Below are 20,836 nucleotides of genomic sequence, written 5' to 3' on the forward strand. Positions count from 1 at the left end.
GAAAGTCACTCTGGACCCTAGCCAGTTTGGCTCAGCAGTTAGAGTGTCAGCCTGCAGACTGAAGGGTCTTGGGTTCGATTCCCAGTCAAGGGCACGTACCTGGGTTGCAGGTTCAACCTCTGGCCCTAGTCAGGGTTGTGTGGGAGGCAACCAATCAATGTTTCTCTTTCGATGTTTCTCTTTCTCTTTCCCTTCCTCCCTCCCTCCCTTCCTTCCATTCTACCTAAAAATCTGTGGAAAAATATCCTTGGGTGAGGATTAACAAAAAAAAAAAAAAGAAACTCATTCTGGGTACAGTGTAAAGAATAGGTTGAAAGGGGCAAACTAGCAGCAGAGGGATCAGTGAGGACATATTGCTATAAAACGAAAAGAGAAAAATATTTTAACAATGAAATATGTATCAGTTTCTTTTCAAAGGCATTTCAGGATCAATGAACTAACCTCAAAGAAACACAGGTTTTTCAGTATAGGAACCTCAATCCAAATATTCATTTTTTCAATAATACCTAGTACAGGTGGCTTCTCAGATCAGGTAGTGTTGTTAATAAAACAGCCAGTTGAAAGTTAGAAATTTATGTAAGTAGTTGTTTTGTTCATTCAACAAACATGAATGCTACAACAGTTTATTAGTTGTGCTCCATATTGCATCCAAAGACCAGTTTGGTATCAAATAGGTGTGTGACAAGAGAAGTCTGTGAAAAAGAACTCAGAGGTGTTGTTTGCAGCAAGCTCGGGGTGGTTTTCAGTGGCTTGCTGTGTGATGAAATCACAGGTGCGCAGTTTTAGAGTTCAGTAGAGGCTGGGCTGGTCCAATCACATCTGAGAACTGTACTTACCCAGAAGCTAGAGTTTAAGAGCGGCATTTACCAAATGGGCATGCCCAAGAGGACAGCAGCCAGCATACAAAGGACTTGATGCTGACTTTTATGAGGAATGGCTGTTGGAACTTTGAGGATTGCATTACTTAGGGTTGGGTTTGGCTGTGGGTAACAGAAAAACCAAAATAAGAGGTTAAGCAAAATAAAAGTTTATAGTTCTCATGTAAAATCATTCCAGTAGCAACTATTCCCAAATAAGCTCCAGCCATGACGATAACTTGCAGTTCTGGGTCCTCCACATTCCCACCTCTCCCAGCCCCACCCTCCGTGCCTGGGCGATGGCTTTCTCCCCCTACAGTGCACTTCCTGATATCTGGGCGAGGTGTCACCTTTGCCAGAAAGCTTTTGCTAATTCCAACTCACCAGTAGTGACAGGTGTCTGTCACCACACAGCATCTTCTTTTCCCATTTCTTCCGGGACATTCTCCTTTCTACCTTGTGTTATGGCTTTGCCTATCTTCCTCCAGGTTAAGGTTAATGTCATATTCACCTCCCTGCTGTTCACCATCCCCAGAAGAGAACCTTGCACATAGTAAGTACTCATTTCTTGTAAATGAGGATGAACCCTGAGTCTTGGAAGGCAGGTGGTATTTGAGGGTGAAAAAAGAGGAGCGAGAAGGAATTGAGGGAAGAGGTGGAAGCCAGTTTCCATGTTATTCTTTATACGAATTATCAGAATTATGGACTAGGCAGGATGTTTTAAGAGACGTTCTCCACAGCTGAAAGAAAAGGTGTCTTTGCGTCTCTGACTTGCTTTGAAAGAAGTTCAGAAGTTTAACAAGCAGTTAATGTTTGAGAAGACACAGTTATTGCTTATCTTAAACGCCAGTTGTTTTGTGAGCCTCTTGATGGGTTGACGTCATTGATTATTGCCATCTGAGTGTTGTTACTGTGTTTTGTGCTATGGTCAATAGAACAACGGGCAGGCTTTTAAATTCAGTCTTTATGAAGGTCTTTGACTCCTGGAATGAAGTAAAGTGGTCTAGACCTAGGTTTTCACGTTCTATTCTAGAGCCTGTAGGCTCCTTGGAAATTCCTGGGGGACAGCAAGAGAGTTTAGTGAGAGCACCCCAGGGTGGCACCCCTGACCCCAATGCACATTTAAACACAGACCAGAACCCCTCTGAGTTTACAGACTGGGGAGCTGAAAACTTTCCTTTTTAAATGGCTCAGCTCCTAAAATTAAAATTCAAAAATTATCCAAATCATACAATTTAGCTTTATAGATATATAAGAAATTAGAAATGGCAGGCATGCAGCTGGTTGGGGCATCCTACAGAGTTTCTTATTAATCTGCACAGTCACGTAAGTGCTTTTCTTTCGAACGGAAGCTCTCATTGTTTTGTCTTTCACAACAAATAAGATCAGCTCCCTTTCACTGAGGCCTCGGGTCGGGCAGAAGGCTGTGGGCCACAGCACAGGGGCCTGGGACTGCATGGTCTGCATGGGGAACACACGCAGTTTGAGCGCCATGCGTGTGAGCGCGGGGGGCAGGCAGAAAATGGAAGAGGGGGGCAGAAGCCAGCCCCAGAGGGTAACAGGTCAGCAATGGCATTTCTTAATTTCCTCAATATAAGGGGTAGCATTTATTGAGCAACTACTATGCCAACCACTATTTTAGGTGGCTCTGCATATTTCACTCATTGAAACATCACACTAACCCTATGATGAGTGATCATCTTAATTTCCCCACTTTATAGACAGGGCACAGATATGTCAAACCATTTGCCCAAGAGTGCACAACTGGGAAACAGAATTTGAATCCCAGCAAGCTAAGCTTCACGTTTGACCTCTTGCTTACTCTGCCTTACCTTCTATCTGACGCTGCCACTCAATGTCACTGCCCACGTGTGCCTCTGTGTTTCCAGTCACGTTGGCACCTGGTGGTTTCCTGAAGGGAGTTCTAATATTTCTCAAAATCGGGTCTAGCAGGCAGACATTACCTTGGAGATCTATGAGAATGTTTTCCTCAGAAAACAATCCAAACTAAGTTTTGGAATTATTTATTTAGATCTCCGAGCTAGTTGGACCCAGAGGAGCTGGGAAACAGTGTCTCACAGAGTTGTGAAGTGTTTCTTCCTCTCTCTCCGTTAGAGCCAGACAAGATACAAAACCTGCACTGCCGGCCCCAGAACTCCACGGCCATTGCCTGCTCTTGGATCCCTCCTGATTCTGACTTTGACGGGTATAGCATTGAATGCCGGAAAATGGACACTCAAGAAGTTGAGTTTTCCAGAAAGCTGGAGAAGGAAAGATCTCTGCTCAATATTGTGATGCTAGTGCCCCATAAGAGGTACTTGGTGTCCATCAAGGTGCAGTCGGCTGGCATGACTAGCGAGGTGGTGGAAGACAGCACCATCACAATGATAGACCGTGAGTGTCCCCAGAGGGTGCGCCCAGTGTGCACCGTTCTCTGTCCTGTTGTTCACCGCTGTTCACTTGGATACGGTTCATGTCCACAGTAGCATGCCTTGTTGTCACTTAGGGAAAAGGACCTAAAAGGCTCGGGGAAATGGAAACATTTCTCTGTGCAAAGTGCCCTGAGAGCAAACAAGTTGAAAGAGCTTGAAGTCCCTAACTGAGTTAGTATTTAAATGCATCACTTTGCCGGATGCAGTTAGAGCTATAATGGAGCTTTTAAGCAATTTGATGCTACAACTTCAGGAAGTCCTGCTGAGGAGCTGCCTCTTTCATTGTGTGTAATGTGCCACTGATACCTCACCTCCTCGGCCGCTTCCCTTCAGGAGAGCAGGGGTTTCCTTGATCACACACACACACACACACACACACACTCTCTCTCTCTCATACACACTCACACACACTCTCATACACACTCTCATACACACACTCACACAAACACACACACACTCACACACTCACTCACACACACACACACACACATGAGGATGTAGGTGAGTGGATTGTTATATGTAAAAGCAGAATTGTGATGCTTCTTGGTTCCTTCCCACCCTTCCTCAGGCCCTCCTCCTCCACCGCCACATATTCGCGTGAATATCAAGGATGTGCTAATTAGCAAATCTTCCATCAACTTTACTTTCAACTGCAGCTGGTTCAGTGACACCAACGGAGCTGTGAAATACTTCACAGTGGTGGTGAGAGAGGCTGATGGTAAGTGAATTCACTCCACTGGAAAATGTACAGTGCTTTCTCAAAGGTCACTGTGGGGACTCCTGTGACGGTTCTTAAAAATAGAAAACATAATGTGTTTTTTTTAATCCTCACCTGAGGATACTTTTCTGTTTATCTTCAGATAGCGTGGGAGGGAGAGAGAGAGAGAAAGAAACATCGACATGAAAGAGACACATCGATTGGTTGCCTCCCACACAACCCCAACCAGGGCCAGGGACCAAACTGCAACCGAGGTACTGCCCTTGACCAGAATTGAACCCAAGACTCTCTAGTCCATGGGCTGACGCTCTAACCACTTAGCAAATGGCCAGGGCAGACAACTTAATTTTTATGTCATTCCCTCTATCTCTGCTACATCCAGAGAGATACAACAAAATACTGCTCAAAAGCTCTTTCAACAATAAAGCTTTTTATCTGCTGGGTGTAATTATTACATGGGCAAATAATAATAATAGCAACCACAACAGTAATAACAATGACCATCAGTTATTGAACCATACTATCTGTCAGGCACTGTTGGAAGTGCATTATGCATATTGACTCATTCAGTCTTCTCTACTCACTCAACCCTGTTCACTGCCCACTCAACCCTGTTCACTGCCCACTCAGTCCTGTTCACTGCCCGCTCAGCCCTGTTCACGGCCCGCTCAGTCCTGTTCACTGCCCGCTCAGTCCTGTACACTGCCCGTTCAGTCCTGTTCACTGCCCTCTCAGTCCTGTTCACTGCCCTCTCAGTCCTGTACATGGCCCGCTCAGTCCTGTACACGGCCCGCTCAGTCCTGTTCACGGCCCGCTCAGTCCTGTTCACTGCCCTCTCAGTCCTGTTCACGGCCCTCTCAGTCCTGTTCACTGCCCGTTCAGTCCTGTTCACTGCCCTCTCAGTCCTGTTCACTGCCCTCTCAGTCCTGTTCACGGCCCGCTCAGTCCTGTACACGGCCCGCTCAGTCCTGTTCACGGCCCGCTCAGTCCTGTTCACTGCCCTCTCAGTCCTGTTCACTGCCCTCTCAGTCCTGTTCACTGCCCGTTCAGTCCTGTTCACGGCCCTCTCAGTCCTGTTCACTGCCCGTTCAGTCCTGTTCACTGCCCTCTCAGTCCTGTTCACTGCCCTCTCAGTCCTGTTCACTGCCCTCTCAGTCCTGTTCACGGCCCGCTCAGTCCTGTACACGGCCCGCTCAGTCCTGTTCACGGCCCTCTCAGTCCTGTTCACTGCCCTCTCAGTCCTGTTCACTGCCCTCTCAGTCCTGTTCACTGCCCTCTCAGTACTGTTCACTGCCCTCTCAGTCCTGTTCACTGCCCTCTCAGTCCTGTTCACGGCCCGCTCAGTCCTGTACACGGCCCGCTCAGTCCTGTACACGGCCCGCTCAGTCCTGTTCACTGCCCGCTCAGTCCTGTTCACTGCCCTCTCAGTCCTGTTCACTGCCCTCTCAGTCCTGTTCACTGCCCTCTCAGTCCTGTACACGGCCCGCTCAGTCCTGTTCACGGCCCGCTCAGTCCTGTTCACGGCCCTCTCAGTCCTGTTCACTGCCCTCTCAGTCCTGTTCACTGCCCGTTCAGTCCTGTTCACTGCCCGTTCAGTCCTGTTCACTGCCCGCTCAGTCCTGTACACGTCCCGCTCAGTCCTGTACACTGCCCGTTCAGTCCTGTTCACTGCCCTCTCAGTCCTGTTCACTGCCCTCTCAGTCCTGTTCACGGCCCGCTCAGTCCTGTTCACGGCCCGCTCAGTCCTGTTCACGGCCGCTCAGTCCTGTTCACGGCCCGCTCAGTCCTGTTCACGGCCCGCTCAGTCCTGTACACTGCCGGCTCAGTCCTGTACACTGCCGGCTCAGTCCTGTTCACTGCCCTCTCAGTCCTGTTCACTGCCCTCTCAGTCCTGTTCACGGCCCGCTCAGTCCTGTTCACGGCCCGCTCAGTCCTGTTCACGGCCGCTCAGTCCTGTTCACGGCCCGCTCAGTCCTGTACACTGCCGGCTCAGTCCTGTTCACGGCCCGCTCAGTCCTGTACACTGCCGGCTCAGTCCTGTTCACTGCCCGCTCAGTCCTGTTCACGGCCGCTCAGTCCTGTACACTGCCCGCTCAGCCCTGTACACGGCCCGCTCAGTCCTGTTCACGGCCCGCTCAGCCCTGTACACGGCCCGCTCAGCCCTGTACACTGCCCGCTCAGTCCTGTTCACGGCCCGCTCAGTCCTGTACACGGCCCACTCAGTCCTGTTCACGGCCCGCTCAGTCCTGTTCACTGCTCTTTTGATTGGCCATTAAGCAGCAATGTGCTTCAACTGTCTTCCTTTGTCTCTGTCTCAAATACTTCAACCAATCAGATGCTCCCAAACCACCCACCAATTCACAAAAATATTCAAAAGCTTGAGAGAGGAAAAAGATTTTCATAAAAAGCATTCCTCCTTTCTCCACTGCATTTTCAGTAGCATGCTTTATTCTCTAGTTCTTTCATTCTCAAATTACTCAGTGACTACTTGATTCCTATGGACTAGGCAAATACTAGATAATAATTGAACAACATTCCACACAATCACTGAGTATGATCTTTAGAGGTTATTATATACATCAGCATTTGTGAAAATATAGTAAGCATTATATATTTGTGCACACATGCCCATACATGTATTTGCCACTGCAGTATTGTGTGTTATTTCTCCAAAATAGATGTTTGTGTCTAGATAGGCATTGATATATTTTGCATGTCTTGTATTTTTCAAAATTGTTTAAGGTGCTGCACATGAATTTCTTAAGCGTCTTTGGCAATTTTAACCCACTTGTGGGCAGTGAGAACCTTTAAGCCTGACAAATGTTGGAGCTAAATAGCACTTTAGTATCACCAGGTATCTGACAGTTTATGTGCTTTTACATTTTATTTAATTGTTCTAAAGCTGGGTATGCATAAATAATCAAATAACTTCATGGGTCAGTGGTGCATCCCAGATTTCTTCACACCTCGTAACTGGGCATACATTGAACTGTGGAGAGACTTTAGATTTAAGTGGACCACAATGAAGATAATGTTTCACTACATGAATATAAGGCAGTGATAAAAAAGAAGTCATACCCCAGAAAGCCGCCTGTGGCCTTCAGCCAGGTGGGTTTCAGTTTTCGATGTTCATGGAGATGGGCTGTGGTCCCCTGGTGACCTGAGAGAACAGTGCATCTCACATAAATGGCATTTATAATGTGTACGCTCATCCTGAAGGCTACGTTCCTTGCCAACTACTGCCAACCAGATAATATTTCCAAGAGCCATTTATTTTGAGCAAATTTTATTAAATAAGAGTCCAGGATGTGATGAACCCCTCCTGTACCACTTCTTGAATTTCATTGTAAATGGTGTTCAATCTCCCTAATATTTATCTTCCTAATTATGCTTTCCTCCAGCCAACATCAAAACTGGTTTGCAGTGCCAAAACACACAGCAGGCTGGGTGGGCAGGGGAAGCGTTCTGGGAAGTGCTCTGCCTGAGGGGCCAAATTCAAGCCAGGATTAAACTGGACTCAAGATAACAGCTACTACCCGGAGCAGTTATCGGACCGGGCGTGGCACATGGAACGTGCTCGTGGGGCGACTGCTCTGGCCCTGGACTTGATTTCTCTTATCTTTTCCCTATTTCCCAGGTCATAGGGATTTCCTTATTAGCTTAGCTACAATGATTATTGGCAAGGTAGAGAGCTTATGGAGTGGGCTGACTCTCACAAACGGGGAGTGTTTAACTTTCTGGAACTGTGGGACATGTTATCATTTGATTTAATGAGATACCCTCTCACACACATTTCCAAGGAAAATGATGGTGTGTGTGTGTGTGTGTGTGTGTGTGTGTGTGTGTGTATAATTTTGTTATGCACTCTTCATCATTTATTTTAGAAAAAATGAATTAAAAATAATTTCACTTGGAGAATTTCACAGCATCCTTCAAGATCACAAATACTGCACTCTGGAAATGACCAGAGATGGTGAGGAGTCAGACTTAGAAACATAGGTAGAAGTCACTGAGGCCGCAAGAAAGTCCGTCTTCACTGTGGGCTCTCTCCCTCCAGGCAGTGATGAGCTGAAGCCAGACCCACAGCACCCTCTGCCCTCCTACCTGGAATACAGGCACAATGACTCCATTCGAGTGTATCAGACCAATTATTTTGCCAGCAAATGTGCCGAAAGTCCTGACAGCAACTCCAAGAGTTTTAACATTAAGCTTGGAGCAGAGATGGAGAGCTTGGGTGGAAAATGCGATCCCGATGAGCAAAAATTCTGTGATGGACCGCTGAAGCCACGCACGGCCTACAGGTTAGATGTCTTGCCATCATCTTGTTGAGGGACATGCTACGTTACAAGAGTGCTCTATATTTTACTAGGTAATTTGTAAAAGTTGTATTCCTGCCTCTATTCACAGGTAAGGCGTAAAAAGGACCTTGAGCATTGTGCAGAAGCTCTCGTTCATTATGTGAAGAATTGAAGGTTCTTAAGAGATTGTTCTTTCTCCTAAAACTTCTTTAGTCCGAGTCAAATCAATTCCCAGGTTAACAATTGTGAAAATGTCTAAGTAGAAAGACTGAATTTAGAGAGACCCAAGAAGAATGAAATTTTAGCTTCCACTTTTAATGAGGACTCAAATTACACTTCTTTATTTTCATTCTAAAGCATAAAAAGATGAAAGTGCTCTTTGGTCCAAACAGACCTCTTGAAGGGAGATGCCCCTGAATGAATGGGAGCATCCTTTCCTCACCCTAAAGCGGTGGATGAAAAGGAGCAGCTGTTTGGTTTGGTCCCAGGAAGCACCACTGCAGCCTCCCTACCTCCCCACCGTGGGAACACGCAGGAGTGCACAGCATCCCCAACCAGGGTCCTCAAGAGAAAGAGAATCAATCTGTGCTGCCGTCTTGGAAGTAAAGATGCAGGCACTCAAGATGGGTACTTCTGTGAAGGCTGTGCCATCTTTGTTGTATGTTCCCAGAGCTGATATCTGGCCAATAGGGTAGCCAATCCGGTTCTCTATGGGCCAGTGTCTATTCTTATTGGTTGGTGCCCAGGACCTAAGGATATTTTTTTTATTGAAGAGAGGGAGGGAGGAGCAGAGAGAGAGAGAGAGAAACATAGATGTGAGAGAGACACAGTGATTGGTTGCCTCCTACACATGCAGGGCTGGGGATGGAACCTGCAACCCAGGTACATGCCCTTGACTGGGAATTGAACCTGTGACCCTTCAGTGTGTGGGCCGATGCTCTAACCATTAAGCCACACTGGCCAGCGCAGCCTCTTACATATTTTGAGCATCACCCCTGAGTCAACTCCAAAAGGAGACAGTGGCCTAACCACGCCTGAGAGCACGCATCTCCTCACATCGACAAAGGAAGCCAGTAGGTGTCCGAACACAGAGTGCTCACTTTGAGCAGGAATTCTGTCCCCTTACCTCTGCCCAGGACTCACCACAACAATGCTGTTGCCACCCCAGCCAAGGTTTGCACCTCCAGAGTAAACATACCCACACTTACTGGTGATGTTTGCTTCAGGAGGAGACCATTCTGAGTTCACCTGAAGGAGGTGAGATCTCACACCGAGCAAAGGAGAAGTATCTCCGAGTGCTGGAACCCTTCAGTTCCTGTAAGAACCAAGAGACGCCTCAGCTCCTTAGTCACTTGGGCTCCAGGAAACTCGAGCGAAAGTCTCCCAAGGGCCATTTTCTCTTTGTGAGTTGGAAAGTTGAGGCTGTTTTTGATGGTTTCCTTTTTGAGAGAGGAGAGATGACTCATCACTACATTTCAGAGAGAGAATAAGAAGCTAACACAGCTGGTGTCGGGACCACAGCCTGCCAGGCCCCCAGCATATTCCTTCCTGCCCCGCAGCTCCGCGCTCCTGGGGGAGCCCCTGCATTCGAGTTCCAGCGCTGCCGGTGTGGGGCCTTATCAATAGGGTTTCAGTTCTCCGATCCTCAGTTTTCTCATCTGCAAAACATTACAGAGTTGTCCGGGGGAACAGATCAGACCTAGTCATGTTCCTTCTAGACTAAGGGGTTCCAGGGGTTCCGGGGGTTCCCACTCACTTCAGGAGCAAGTGACCACTTCCAGAGCAGGGCACACACAGCCCTCGCCTCTCCCTCCCACCGTCCTCGCGGCTGCGTCTCCCCCCACTTTCCCAAGTGCACTCCGCCCCCTGCCCTTTTGCTCCTCCTCACTCCTCCCTTGAATATGACGTGGCTCTCTTCTACCTCTGAGTCTGCGCATTCTTGTCTCTCTGTGTGGGATGCCGCCACTCCCTTGACTTCTGGTTTATTCCTTCAGACCGTTCCAAAGCCAACTCAGTCCTCCAAGCAGCCCACGCCACCCTTGTCAGCTCAAGGCTGGGCAGTTGGACCCTCAGCGCCATTTCTGCAGCACCCTGTCCCCATATCCCTCTGAAAATCCTCTATTTACCAGGGATGTTAACCCTTTGTTTAGTCACCTACCTTGTTCACCACACTGAGAGAGCACACAATCTAGTAGAGGAGACAGACGTGACTGATTATGAAATAATTTGACAAGTACCACTTGTTAAATGTTTAGGAGCCAAGCCCGGCCAGAGTGGCTCAGTGATTGAGCATCGACCCATGCACCAAGAGGTCGCAGGTTCAATTCCCAGTCAGGGCACGTGCTGAGGTTGTGGGCCTGATCCCCAGTGGGGGGCATGCAGGAGGCGGCCAACTGATGTTCTCTCTCATCGATGTTTCTATCTCTCTCTTCCTCTCTCTCTCAAATCAATAAAGAAAAATAAAATAAAATAAATGTTTAGGAGCCAAGATACTCTATGAAAAGTTACACATTCTTATTATAGTGCAATCAACTCATGCCATATGTGTTTGTTTTCTAGGACTCAGATTTCCTCTATTTCTCCAGTATACACTTGGTTCAGTCCTGGGGAAAGCATGCCAGGCAGACAGTGCTTGATGAGAGGAGGCATAGCCTTCCAAAGCACATGGGAGAACCACCTGCTCAGTGGCCCCCTGCACGGTGGCTGCTGGACCCTGGCTCAGGGACGTCAGCATCCCACCTGTCTCAACACGACAGTCACCATGGTGACCCTCGATGCTGTCAGGCACCTTTTTTTCCAGAGAAAATAGGTGGGCAGGAAGGAACATGGAAAAGAAAAATTAAGATTGAAAAGAAATTGGAAAGCACTATGTTTGGCTGTCATGAAAGTCTGTTATGTCAGTGAATGTAATGTGTTCCCATTCGTTGTTGGGTTCCCATTGTTCGGTTATATAATTTCCATCATTCCGTATGGGAAGAGAAAGGGCAGAGCATGATGGGTGAGAGGCAGTTTGGAGGTTAGGAAAGTGCTGATCTGGTTTTGTTTCTATTCTAAACAGAATAGCAATGTGACCGTGATTGGGCAGTCAGCTTGCTTCTCTTGACCTCGTTTTCCTCAAGTGAAGGAACGCGAACCACCTGATCTCTAACTTCGTGCTACAGAATTTTCTGATTCTGGACACAGTAAAACTTGAAATGATTACTATCAGTTATCTGTTAAAATAATCGTATTCATATTATGAAATTCATCATGCTGATAATATATTCAATACATGTGCCTCCTCTGTGAAAGGCACTGAGCGAAAAGGCAGGTGCCATGGGCGAAAATATGGAAATAGGGACAGAGAATTAGGTGGAGGGAACGGGTCAAGCCCAAGTGCAGATGCAGAAACACACAGATTGTTGAGAAGAGCGAATAGTCCAGGGTCAAGCAGGGCTGGGGGGCGTGTGTTAGAAGGAGAGGACAGAGGGTCAGAACAATTTTTCCTGGCCTGTTACTACTTCAGCATTATTACAGAACATGCTCAGATACTTCTGGGTTCAACAAATCTAGACATTTTTTAAAAAGACTAGAGGACCCTTCCATTCACTTTCATAGGATTTAAATTAACACTGGAAAAATGTTTCCCATGTAAACCAAGCCCAGTACTCTATCAGTAAACCTATAGTCTGAGAATCTTGAGAGAGAGCGAACTCAAGAGCTGACCCAAGCCAATCTTTAATTAGTGCAGAAATCTTCTTCTGTAGCTTCCCTGGGAGCGGGCTCCCCTCAGCCCCTGTTTAGAGCTCTTCAGTCACTGGAAGCCCTTACCCTGGATGCTGGGGCACGACTCTGTGTTCCGAAGCTGTACCTCCATGACTTCATTCTACTGACCTTAGTTCTGTCTTCAGGGAGGAATACAATGATGTCTGCTTCCTGTTCCACATGGTAGTCTTCCTTAAATCTGAACTCAAATATTATGTTCCTCTAAGTCTATCTGGTCCTCTATCGTCATTCTGGTCAATCACCCCAAATGACCTCTAATGCTTCCTAAATTATGTCCCCAGAAATTGAGTACAGCCCTCAAGACTGGACCTGACTCACCCAGGGAATGTAAGTTTCTGGTCCTCTGATGGGTACAGTAGGCTTTCATCCAGACTGAGGTTCCCAGTCTGTGTTTTAGGAGCTGCACCTTGCTTGCTTACTGAATTCAGGGCCAGCTGGTCTCCGGGCACCCCCCCTACCCCCCGCCATGGGCACATGGAGCTACCTCAGCAGTGCTCCTGTCCAGGTGATGGAACAGCTCTAAATCAATGTCTCGCTGTCACACAAACCCCAATTAGCCCAAGTGAAGCTCATCCTCTTTCCCCAGCCTATAAGTGAGGTCATTTTTCTCCGCAGTGACCTGAGCTTAGAACCATCTTTGATTCCGCTCTTCTCCTCTTCAGACTAGTCCTCTCTGCCCCTCCTCTCAGTGCCTGTCAGTCCTCTTTCCGTTCTCCCTGCCAAGACCCAGGCCCTGAACTGGCACACTAGTCTCTAGTTGGACCCCTCTCCTCCCAGATGGCCTTTTGCAGGCTTTTCCACTTTATTTCACTCTCGTCACCCCACCCCCTTGGAACCCTATGCTCCAAGCCACCCCATTTCCTTATGCCCAAACTCATGGTTCCCTCCAAACTGAAATTCCTCATTTGCAGATTAATATATGCTTTCTTCTTTTACTGTTTGCCTTATGTATTGACGACATTGTTTTTCTAGTTTTCAAGAGTAGTGACCGTGTATCTCTTTGTAATTTCAGCAGTTACATATAAAGAAGGCAGGAAGTAAATTTTATGGCGTTGACAATGATATTAAATTATTTTTAGATAAAAGGCTCTGTAGAAAATAACTAATGTCAAAAACATGGGGAGATACATCATTGCATTTGGAATGTAATGTTCAATGTAAAGTTTTATTTTTATATGTTTTTATAAATAGCAACAATGACAGTAATACCAATAACATTGATAGTTGACCCATTTGACTGCTGTGACAGGCACCACAGAATTTCTGCCCCCACAGATTAACTCTGTATCTTCCCAAACCCCTCAACATTCTCCTCCATGGTCTTCCTTGATGTTATAAATGTCACCTCCGTTCTTCACGTTGTTCTTCAGCCACATGTGGATTCACCCTTGATTCCACCCTTTCTACTGCGCGTCCATCAGCAAATCTCTCATCTCTTTCTTTGAAATATTCAGCACTTCTCACTACTGGTACCACTGCATTCTGGTCCACGCCAGCATCTCCCACTCGAACCCTTGCCATCCCCTAGAGACTAGTTTCTCTGCTACTGCCACCCCATGCTGCAGCGCCGGAGCGATCCTGATCACACCCTTCAGTGGCTCCCTGTGCCTCTCAGAACAAAAGCCAAAGTCCTCACCAGACCTGCTGGGTCTTCCATGGTCTGGCTCCATCTAGACCTCAGCTCAGCTCCTACCACTCTGTCATTCATAGACTGTGCTCTGGCCATGCTGGCCTCCGGGCACCAAGATCCTTGCATCGGCCTGGAATGCAGCCATGGCTCCCTCCCCCCCCCCTTTCCTCAGATTTCTGTGCATGTGTCCTTTTATCAGAGACCTTAGTGGACCGTGCTGAAGAGAGTGGTCCCACATGCTCCCTACACATTGCTCTCCATCTCCCTTACTCTGCTGTATCTTTTTAATGGTACATACTGCTATTTGGCATATTATATTTGCGCATTTACTATCAGACTTCTTCCATGAAAATATAATAACCTCTGGCACGGTAGAGATTTAATTTTCTTCTCTGCAGTATCTCCACTCCTGGAACAGGGTCTGGCACACAGTAGGGGCTCCATAAGTGTTGGATGAATGAACAAACCCAGGTCTGTCTGATTCCATAATGCATATCCTACCCTACATACATATTGGCAGGTGCCCACCCTGTGTCTCCTGAACACATTCTTCAGTCGGCCCTATTGTGGTCAGCCACTGATTCGTGCCTAAATAAATGTTTTCTTTTCAGAATCAGCATTCGGGCTTTTACACAGCTCTTTGATGAGGACCTAAAGGAATTCACAAAGCCACTCTATTCAGACACATTTTTTTCTTTGCCTATCACCACTGAGTCAGGTAAGTCTAACTTTTCCATCTACCCACATACTCCACCGACCGCCGTCACCTACAGCGGCCTCTAGCGGGAGAGCTGCTAACTTGGCACATGGTGAGGGGAACATTGATTTTCACTTGGAATCTAATTTGTATGTGATTATGGTTTGATGTGGATTAGAGGAATTATACATCTTCTGTAGGAGAATGGATTGGAAAGGGATTTGTTTAGAAAAGGTAGAAGTACCAGATTTTTTTTCTATTAAAGATGAATATTTTAACAGTGGGTGGAAAACATTAAAACAAAGAGCTTGCATGGGTCAAAATATAAATAGATACAAAAGGCTTTTGAATGTATACATGCATATGCCTAGAAATACATAGAAAAAATTTTGAAGAAAAAATACCAAAATATTAACAATATCTCAGAGTAGTGGGATTATAGGTGACCTTTGTCCTTTTGTTCGTTACATGTTGTTTTTACACTACAAAAACATGAACTTAAAAGGCTTTCCCTAAATTTATGAAAGAAACTTCTCTTGTGTGTTAGAGGGACAGGCTGAGCGATAATGGCAGCTGATATTTACTGGTCACCTGCTCTGTGCAGGTAGTTTTAAGCCTTGTACATAGAATAACTTCTCCAAGCCAACCACAACCTTTTGATGTAAAATACTGGTATCATCCTCATTTTAAAGGTGAGGCCCTGAGGCACCCAGAGTTTCTGTAACTCAGATGTCTGTGCAAATGCTGCTGATCGAGAAGACCGACCATGCTAAACAAAGCCAGTAGAGCGGTCTTCTGGCCCTGTCTGCGGGCATCCTTAACCTGTACACTGCACTGCCTTCGACTATTTCAGGAAGGCTGAGAATAGCGTCATTTTCCAGCACAGTTTTCCTCGTTGCCATGATCTGTCCCGGTCTGTCGCTGAAGCCGGTGTTACACTGTGCTTGATCTCAGAAAGTTCTTCTTTGCAGCTAAAAACAGTCTGTCATGCTGCATGACAAAATGACAGCCTCACAAACACTCCTATCTATTTGTGCCAAATATAGGAATAATCTCCCACCTTTCGAGCCAAAAAGAGATCAGAACACAGTTAAGACCATTTAGACATGTTGGCTTATAATTTAGTGTTAAGTAGAGGCTTTGTAAACACAAATCTTTCCTCTTTGAAATATTGTCATACAACGAAAATTGTATGTAATCGAGTAAAGGAAGATGATAAGCATTTAGCCACAAAAAGAATATTAATCACATTAAAAGAAAGATGATTGTGTTGATTTGATGAGTCTTGAAAAGCAACATTGAATAAACAAATCCAAGGGTTTAAGATGAAACTTCAAAAATGGGCTAATCTGAAGACCTAAACGTAAGAGCTAAGATAATACAACTTTTAGAAGAAAACACAAGAGTATGTCTTTGTGACCTTGAGTTAGGAAGTGGTTTCTTAGATATGACACCAAAAGCACAAGCAATAAAATAAAAAGTAGATAAATGGGACTTAATCAAAATGAAAAACTTTTGTGCTTCAGAGGAGACCATGAAGAAAGTGAAAAGACAACCCACAGAATAAGAGAGACTAGTTGCCAATCTTATATCTGATAAGCTTTGAGTATCCAGAACATGTAAAGAACTCTTAACTCACAACTCAATAATAAAAAGACAAATAACAAAAGGCATGAATAGACATCTCTCCAAAGATACACAAATGTCCAATAAGCGCATGAAAAGATGCTCAACATCATAAGTCGTTAGAGAAATGTAAATTGAAACCACAAGACACCACTTCACACCTAGTAGAGTGACTGTAATCCAAAAGAAAGTTAGACGTGTTGGTGAGGATTTGGAGAAATTGGAACCCTCATACATTGCTTGTGAGAATGAAAAATGGTGTAGCTGCTTTGGAAAAACTGTTTTCTAGTTTCTCACAATGTTAAACCCAGAGTTACCATCGAACCCATCAATTCCACTCCTAAGTACATACCCAAGAGAAATGAAGACATATGTTCACACCAAAACTTGCAAACACCTGTTCACAGCAGCATTATTCATAATAACCAAGAGTAGAAATAACCCAAATAGCCATTAATGGATGATTAGATGAACAAAATGTGATATATCTGCTCCCACAGATTAATGCAATGGAATATTATTGAGCCATAAAGAGGAATGAAATACTGATTAATGCTACAATAGGGCTGAACCTTGAAAGCATTATGCTAAGCCAATCTCAGAAAAGCACGTATTTATGATTCAGCTCATGTAAAATGTGCAGAATAGGCGAATCTGTGAAGACAGAAAGCTTAGTGGTTGCCAGGGCTCGGAGAGGGGAGAATGGAGAGTGACAGCTAAGGGAATGGGGTTTCTTTAGGGGGAATGATAAAAATGTTGTAAAATTGAATGTGGTGATGTTTACAAAACTCTGTGACTATCCTAAAAACCACTGGATTACACAGCTTAAACTGGTGAATTGTATCATATGTGAATTATATTTCAATAAAATTGTTTTAAAAATGAGCTACTCTTGCCTGTTCATAAACTCTCAGTGGCAGTATTATACTAGACAATAAAAATAAGAGTTTGTTAAAATCACTCTCAGCAATTCACTGGATTTGCTCAAGTCCCAGATGCTCTAACTTGTTTTATACAAATGAAGTAACATTTTTATTTTGGTGGCTAACTGCTGGCATTTATCTCAAAAGTCCCAAGTTTTATAGACAAGCACAAACAAGTCCAAAATTCCTTTAAAAGCTACATAACATTAACTCCCAGAGTGTAAGGACCGACCAGCCGTTACAGGATGATAGGCAGGGTTTCATCTTCTCGTGCTTTAGATGGGAAAATGCGCAGCGTGGGCACCGTTTCAATTCCCTGTCATAATGTTCCAGGGGAGACAGAGCTTCGGTAGCTCCCCTACTGGTTCACTAGCACTAATGTGCCCACTGGGTTTGTTGTTTCCATCTGGATTATTGTAGAGCCTCTGTTCGGAGTTATTGAAGGTGTGAGTGCTGGTCTCTTCTTGATTGGCATGCTGGTGGCCGTGGTGGCCTTGCTCATCTGCAGGCAGAAAGCGAGGTGAGTACCAAGACCCTTTTGGTGATTGGGTCCATGATTTGAAAGGTGCAACTGAAAATGCCCTCTAGCCTGAACAGTAAGAAGGGGAAATAGTTTAATTTCTCTCAGTTACATCACCTTTGTTTCTCATGAAATAGAAAAGTCAAAGCCTAAAACCATGACTCACTCTTGTCAGCCTCTTTACATACCATTGATGAATTCTGCCCTCCCCCGGTGACTGAGGGGTTGTGTGTCACTTCATTGGAATGTGAAATAATACCTTTTGCATAGGAAAAAGAAAAATTGTGTATGTGGTTCTATCTCCTGCGAGCAGTTTTCTGAAATATGCTGAAAAGTATGGCAGACATCACCATGTGATGGCTTCGATCTGCTGTGCTAATTTAAGGAGAGACCGAAAAGAACCAAAGCATGTGGTCCCGGTGCCACACTCTCTTCTCTGAGGGAATTTCTTTATTTGGCACACTGTGTTCCCTCTGGATGTCATGTCTTGCATCTAAGGTTTACTGGGGTTTTTTTAAAGGAAAGTTTTATTGAGAGTGTGGGAAGTGATTGTGACCTGTAGCCAAAAACCAGAAGACACAGCTCCAGCTCTTGCAGACATCCGTTTCAGAGTGAGAAAAATCTGTTTCTTCTTGATGCTCTTCCTCTCTTCCCCTCCCTCAAAGAGACGTTGGCTGGGTATAAATCTACATGAATACTGAAAAATCCACATAGGCACAAGCATGCACAGCCCTGCCGTAAATGGAAAATGTGTTGAAGTCAAGTTTCATAATTAGAATATAAACCGCCTCCCTTATGTTACAGCCACGGTCGAGAAAGGCCCTCAGCCCACCTGAGCATCCGCCGGGACCGACCACTCTCTGTGCACTTGAACCTGGGCCAGAAAGGGTGAGCACCGCATCTTCTCACACCATCTACTGAAAGATGAGTTGACTGTACTATGTGAGGGTTATTAACGAGGTCTTTCTTTTGGCTTCCTTTCACAGTAACCGGAAAACTTCTTGGTAAGAGAGAAAACTCATTAATTCCTATATTATCTGCTTTTGAAATACAACTCTAACTGGTTATGGCATTTTCCCATCAGTAATTTTCTTTTCCTTGTTATATTTTAACTCTAGCCCAATAAAAATAAATCAGTTTGAAGGGCACTTCATGAAGCTACAGGCTGACTCCAACTACCTTCTATCCAAGGAGTACGAGGTACAACTCAGATGCAATGACACTTGAACACCCAAGTTCTCAGCAGAAGTTCCCTCCCCACCTTTACTGTGGAATCACAGGCCGAGCAGGCTCAGGAGTTAGGGTGCCACTTAGGATCTCGGCTGAGTGCTCCTTATGCCAAATCCCCTTCCCCGCACCGCACATCACCACAGGCCATTTCATCTCCAGACGCACGGCTAGCACAGTGCTGCCTGGGTCCGATGCTAAGAAAGAACTAACAAACTGCAAATGCAAACCTAACACTGTCAGTTACTTAACCTGGCCATTTGCTTGAGTGCGAACCATTGGGCTTGAGTGGAAAGTGCCCAGGCTTTGGATTCGATTCCCAGCTTTGCCACCCATGTGACCGGAAGCTGGTTAGTTATGCTTCTGCGTCCCATCTGTAAAAAGGAGATGAGAATACCTCCGGTGGGGTGGCTGCGGGGCGGGCCCGAGCATGAAGAATACGCGGCCCTCATAAACAGGAGCTAGTGTACATGTTCTCATACCCTTCTCTGTCTCAAAGATCGTGCTCTTTCTATTTCATATTCTATTTCGTATTCTTTACTTGCAAACTGATTTTTGACCTACTAGGACTTAAGAGACGTGGGTCGAAACCAACCGTGTGACATTGCGCTCTTGCCGGAGAATAGAGGGAAAAATCGATACAACAATATACTGCCCTGTGAGTTTCCTATTGAAGTTTGTAATACCGTCTTCCACTAGCCGTTTCTCATCTCCAGGAATAAAATGAGCTAAAGAAATACGGTCTGGCTGGATTTGGAAGGCCCGAGGCTCTGAATGCCTTTGGAAAGGAATGACTTGTATGTTACTTGCACTTCCCTCCAGATGGGTAACAACCAGCTTGAATTCTGGTTCTGAGGTGTCTTATGCTGCTGACATGTCACCCACGAGGTCCTACTGCTTCTCCTGGGAGAGCCTCAGAGCAGTAACAGGGCTAACGGCAAAGGCCAACCTCAGTTTACGTAGCAAGGTCTCCAGTGAGCAATTCTTGTTAAATAATTATTATGTAGTTTCATTGTCCTTACCCGATTAGGTGAAGCAATGGAAGGTGGTTTGTCTGGATTGTTTGTATTCATTCCAGCAGAGGGAGGGGGCTGGCCACTCCTTGGGCAGATATCAAAGTGTTGCAAATAGTGTTACAAAGGAAAGCGCAGAGAGGCTGCAAAAGGCATTTGGTTGTGTGTTTATGAGCCAACTATGCAACCTGGGGCAAGTAGGTGTCCCGTCTGCAGAGTGGAGATGAAGATTCTCCCTTGTGGGGCGGTGATGGGGATCAGCATTCCATAAACTGTAGAAAAATCACCCCAAAACTCAGTGACACATGTGTCTCAATAACCTTCCTTCTAGATGATGCCTCTCGGGTGAAGCTGTCCAATGTGGACGACGACCCCTGCTCTGACTACATCAATGCCAGCTACATCCCTGTGAGTGTCCACTAGGCTGGAGTGCCCGGGCGGAGCTTTGATGGGTGACCACACTGGAGCTACCGCCCCTCCTACATGCTATTACTGTTCTCAGGCTATAAAAGACAAGACCATGTCTGATTGCCATAAAACACGAGATGTCCAATGTGATTGGTGCCGAGGCCCATTTTTCAAAGTGGCTGTAGTCGTAAGAGATTTTAATGAGCCCAGGTTGCATTTTCACAGGTCCGTTTTCTCGCTGCAGCCCTAAGCCAAGATTAGTGCTCCCTAAAGGGGCTGGACCTCCCCTGCTAAGGCTGCCTTGGTAGGCAAGCTGATGCAAAATTATTTGGATTTTTGAAAACCACAGATGCAGCTCCAAGGTTATGTCAAACCTTGGGCTCAGGTTCTGGCTAGCATCTTGCCCACTTTCTACAGCACACTACAATAGAAAAGGCTTTAAGATCAGACAGATCCACGTTTCAATCCCATCTCTGCCCCTTGCTGACCTCTATGACCTTGGGCAAGTGATGTCACCTCTTGGGGCCTCCATTTTCTTTTACAAACAATAAGGATAAATAATGTTTATTTCAAATAATCATTCTTTCATTCAGTAAACACTTATTAAGTGCTCGCTATCAGTCAGTCACTGAGTTAGGTACAGGGATATGGTAAGATGGAATCTGACCCTCAGGAACTCTCAGCAGAGTTGGGGCATCAGGACATGACAAGGTGACGACCTG

At 45.7% G+C, this 20,836-nt stretch overlaps 1 protein-coding gene across 2 annotated transcripts in view; it reads left to right on the plus strand.

Moving 5' to 3' along the window:
- Nucleotides 1-20,836, plus strand: part of PTPRB (protein tyrosine phosphatase receptor type B) — a 107,252-nt gene that overhangs the window by 73,733 nt on the left and 12,683 nt on the right. For both annotated transcript variants that reach the window (XM_036251019.1, XM_036251018.1), the window contains 10 exons: nucleotides 2,973-3,251; nucleotides 3,858-4,007; nucleotides 8,065-8,308; nucleotides 14,312-14,418; nucleotides 17,367-17,466; nucleotides 18,271-18,354; nucleotides 18,453-18,470; nucleotides 18,585-18,666; nucleotides 19,261-19,351; nucleotides 20,038-20,114. In XM_036251019.1, the coding sequence (XP_036106912.1) occupies nucleotides 2,973-3,251; nucleotides 3,858-4,007; nucleotides 8,065-8,308; nucleotides 14,312-14,418; nucleotides 17,367-17,466; nucleotides 18,271-18,354; nucleotides 18,453-18,470; nucleotides 18,585-18,666; nucleotides 19,261-19,351; nucleotides 20,038-20,114 (1,232 nt within the window). The remainder of the gene's footprint in view (nucleotides 1-2,972; nucleotides 3,252-3,857; nucleotides 4,008-8,064; nucleotides 8,309-14,311; nucleotides 14,419-17,366; nucleotides 17,467-18,270; nucleotides 18,355-18,452; nucleotides 18,471-18,584; nucleotides 18,667-19,260; nucleotides 19,352-20,037; nucleotides 20,115-20,836) is intronic.

The sequence above is a fragment of the Molossus molossus genome, unplaced genomic scaffold (assembly GCF_014108415.1).
Source record: "Molossus molossus isolate mMolMol1 unplaced genomic scaffold, mMolMol1.p scaffold_m16_p_10, whole genome shotgun sequence".
In the NCBI taxonomy this organism is placed as follows: Eukaryota; Metazoa; Chordata; class Mammalia; order Chiroptera; family Molossidae; genus Molossus; species Molossus molossus.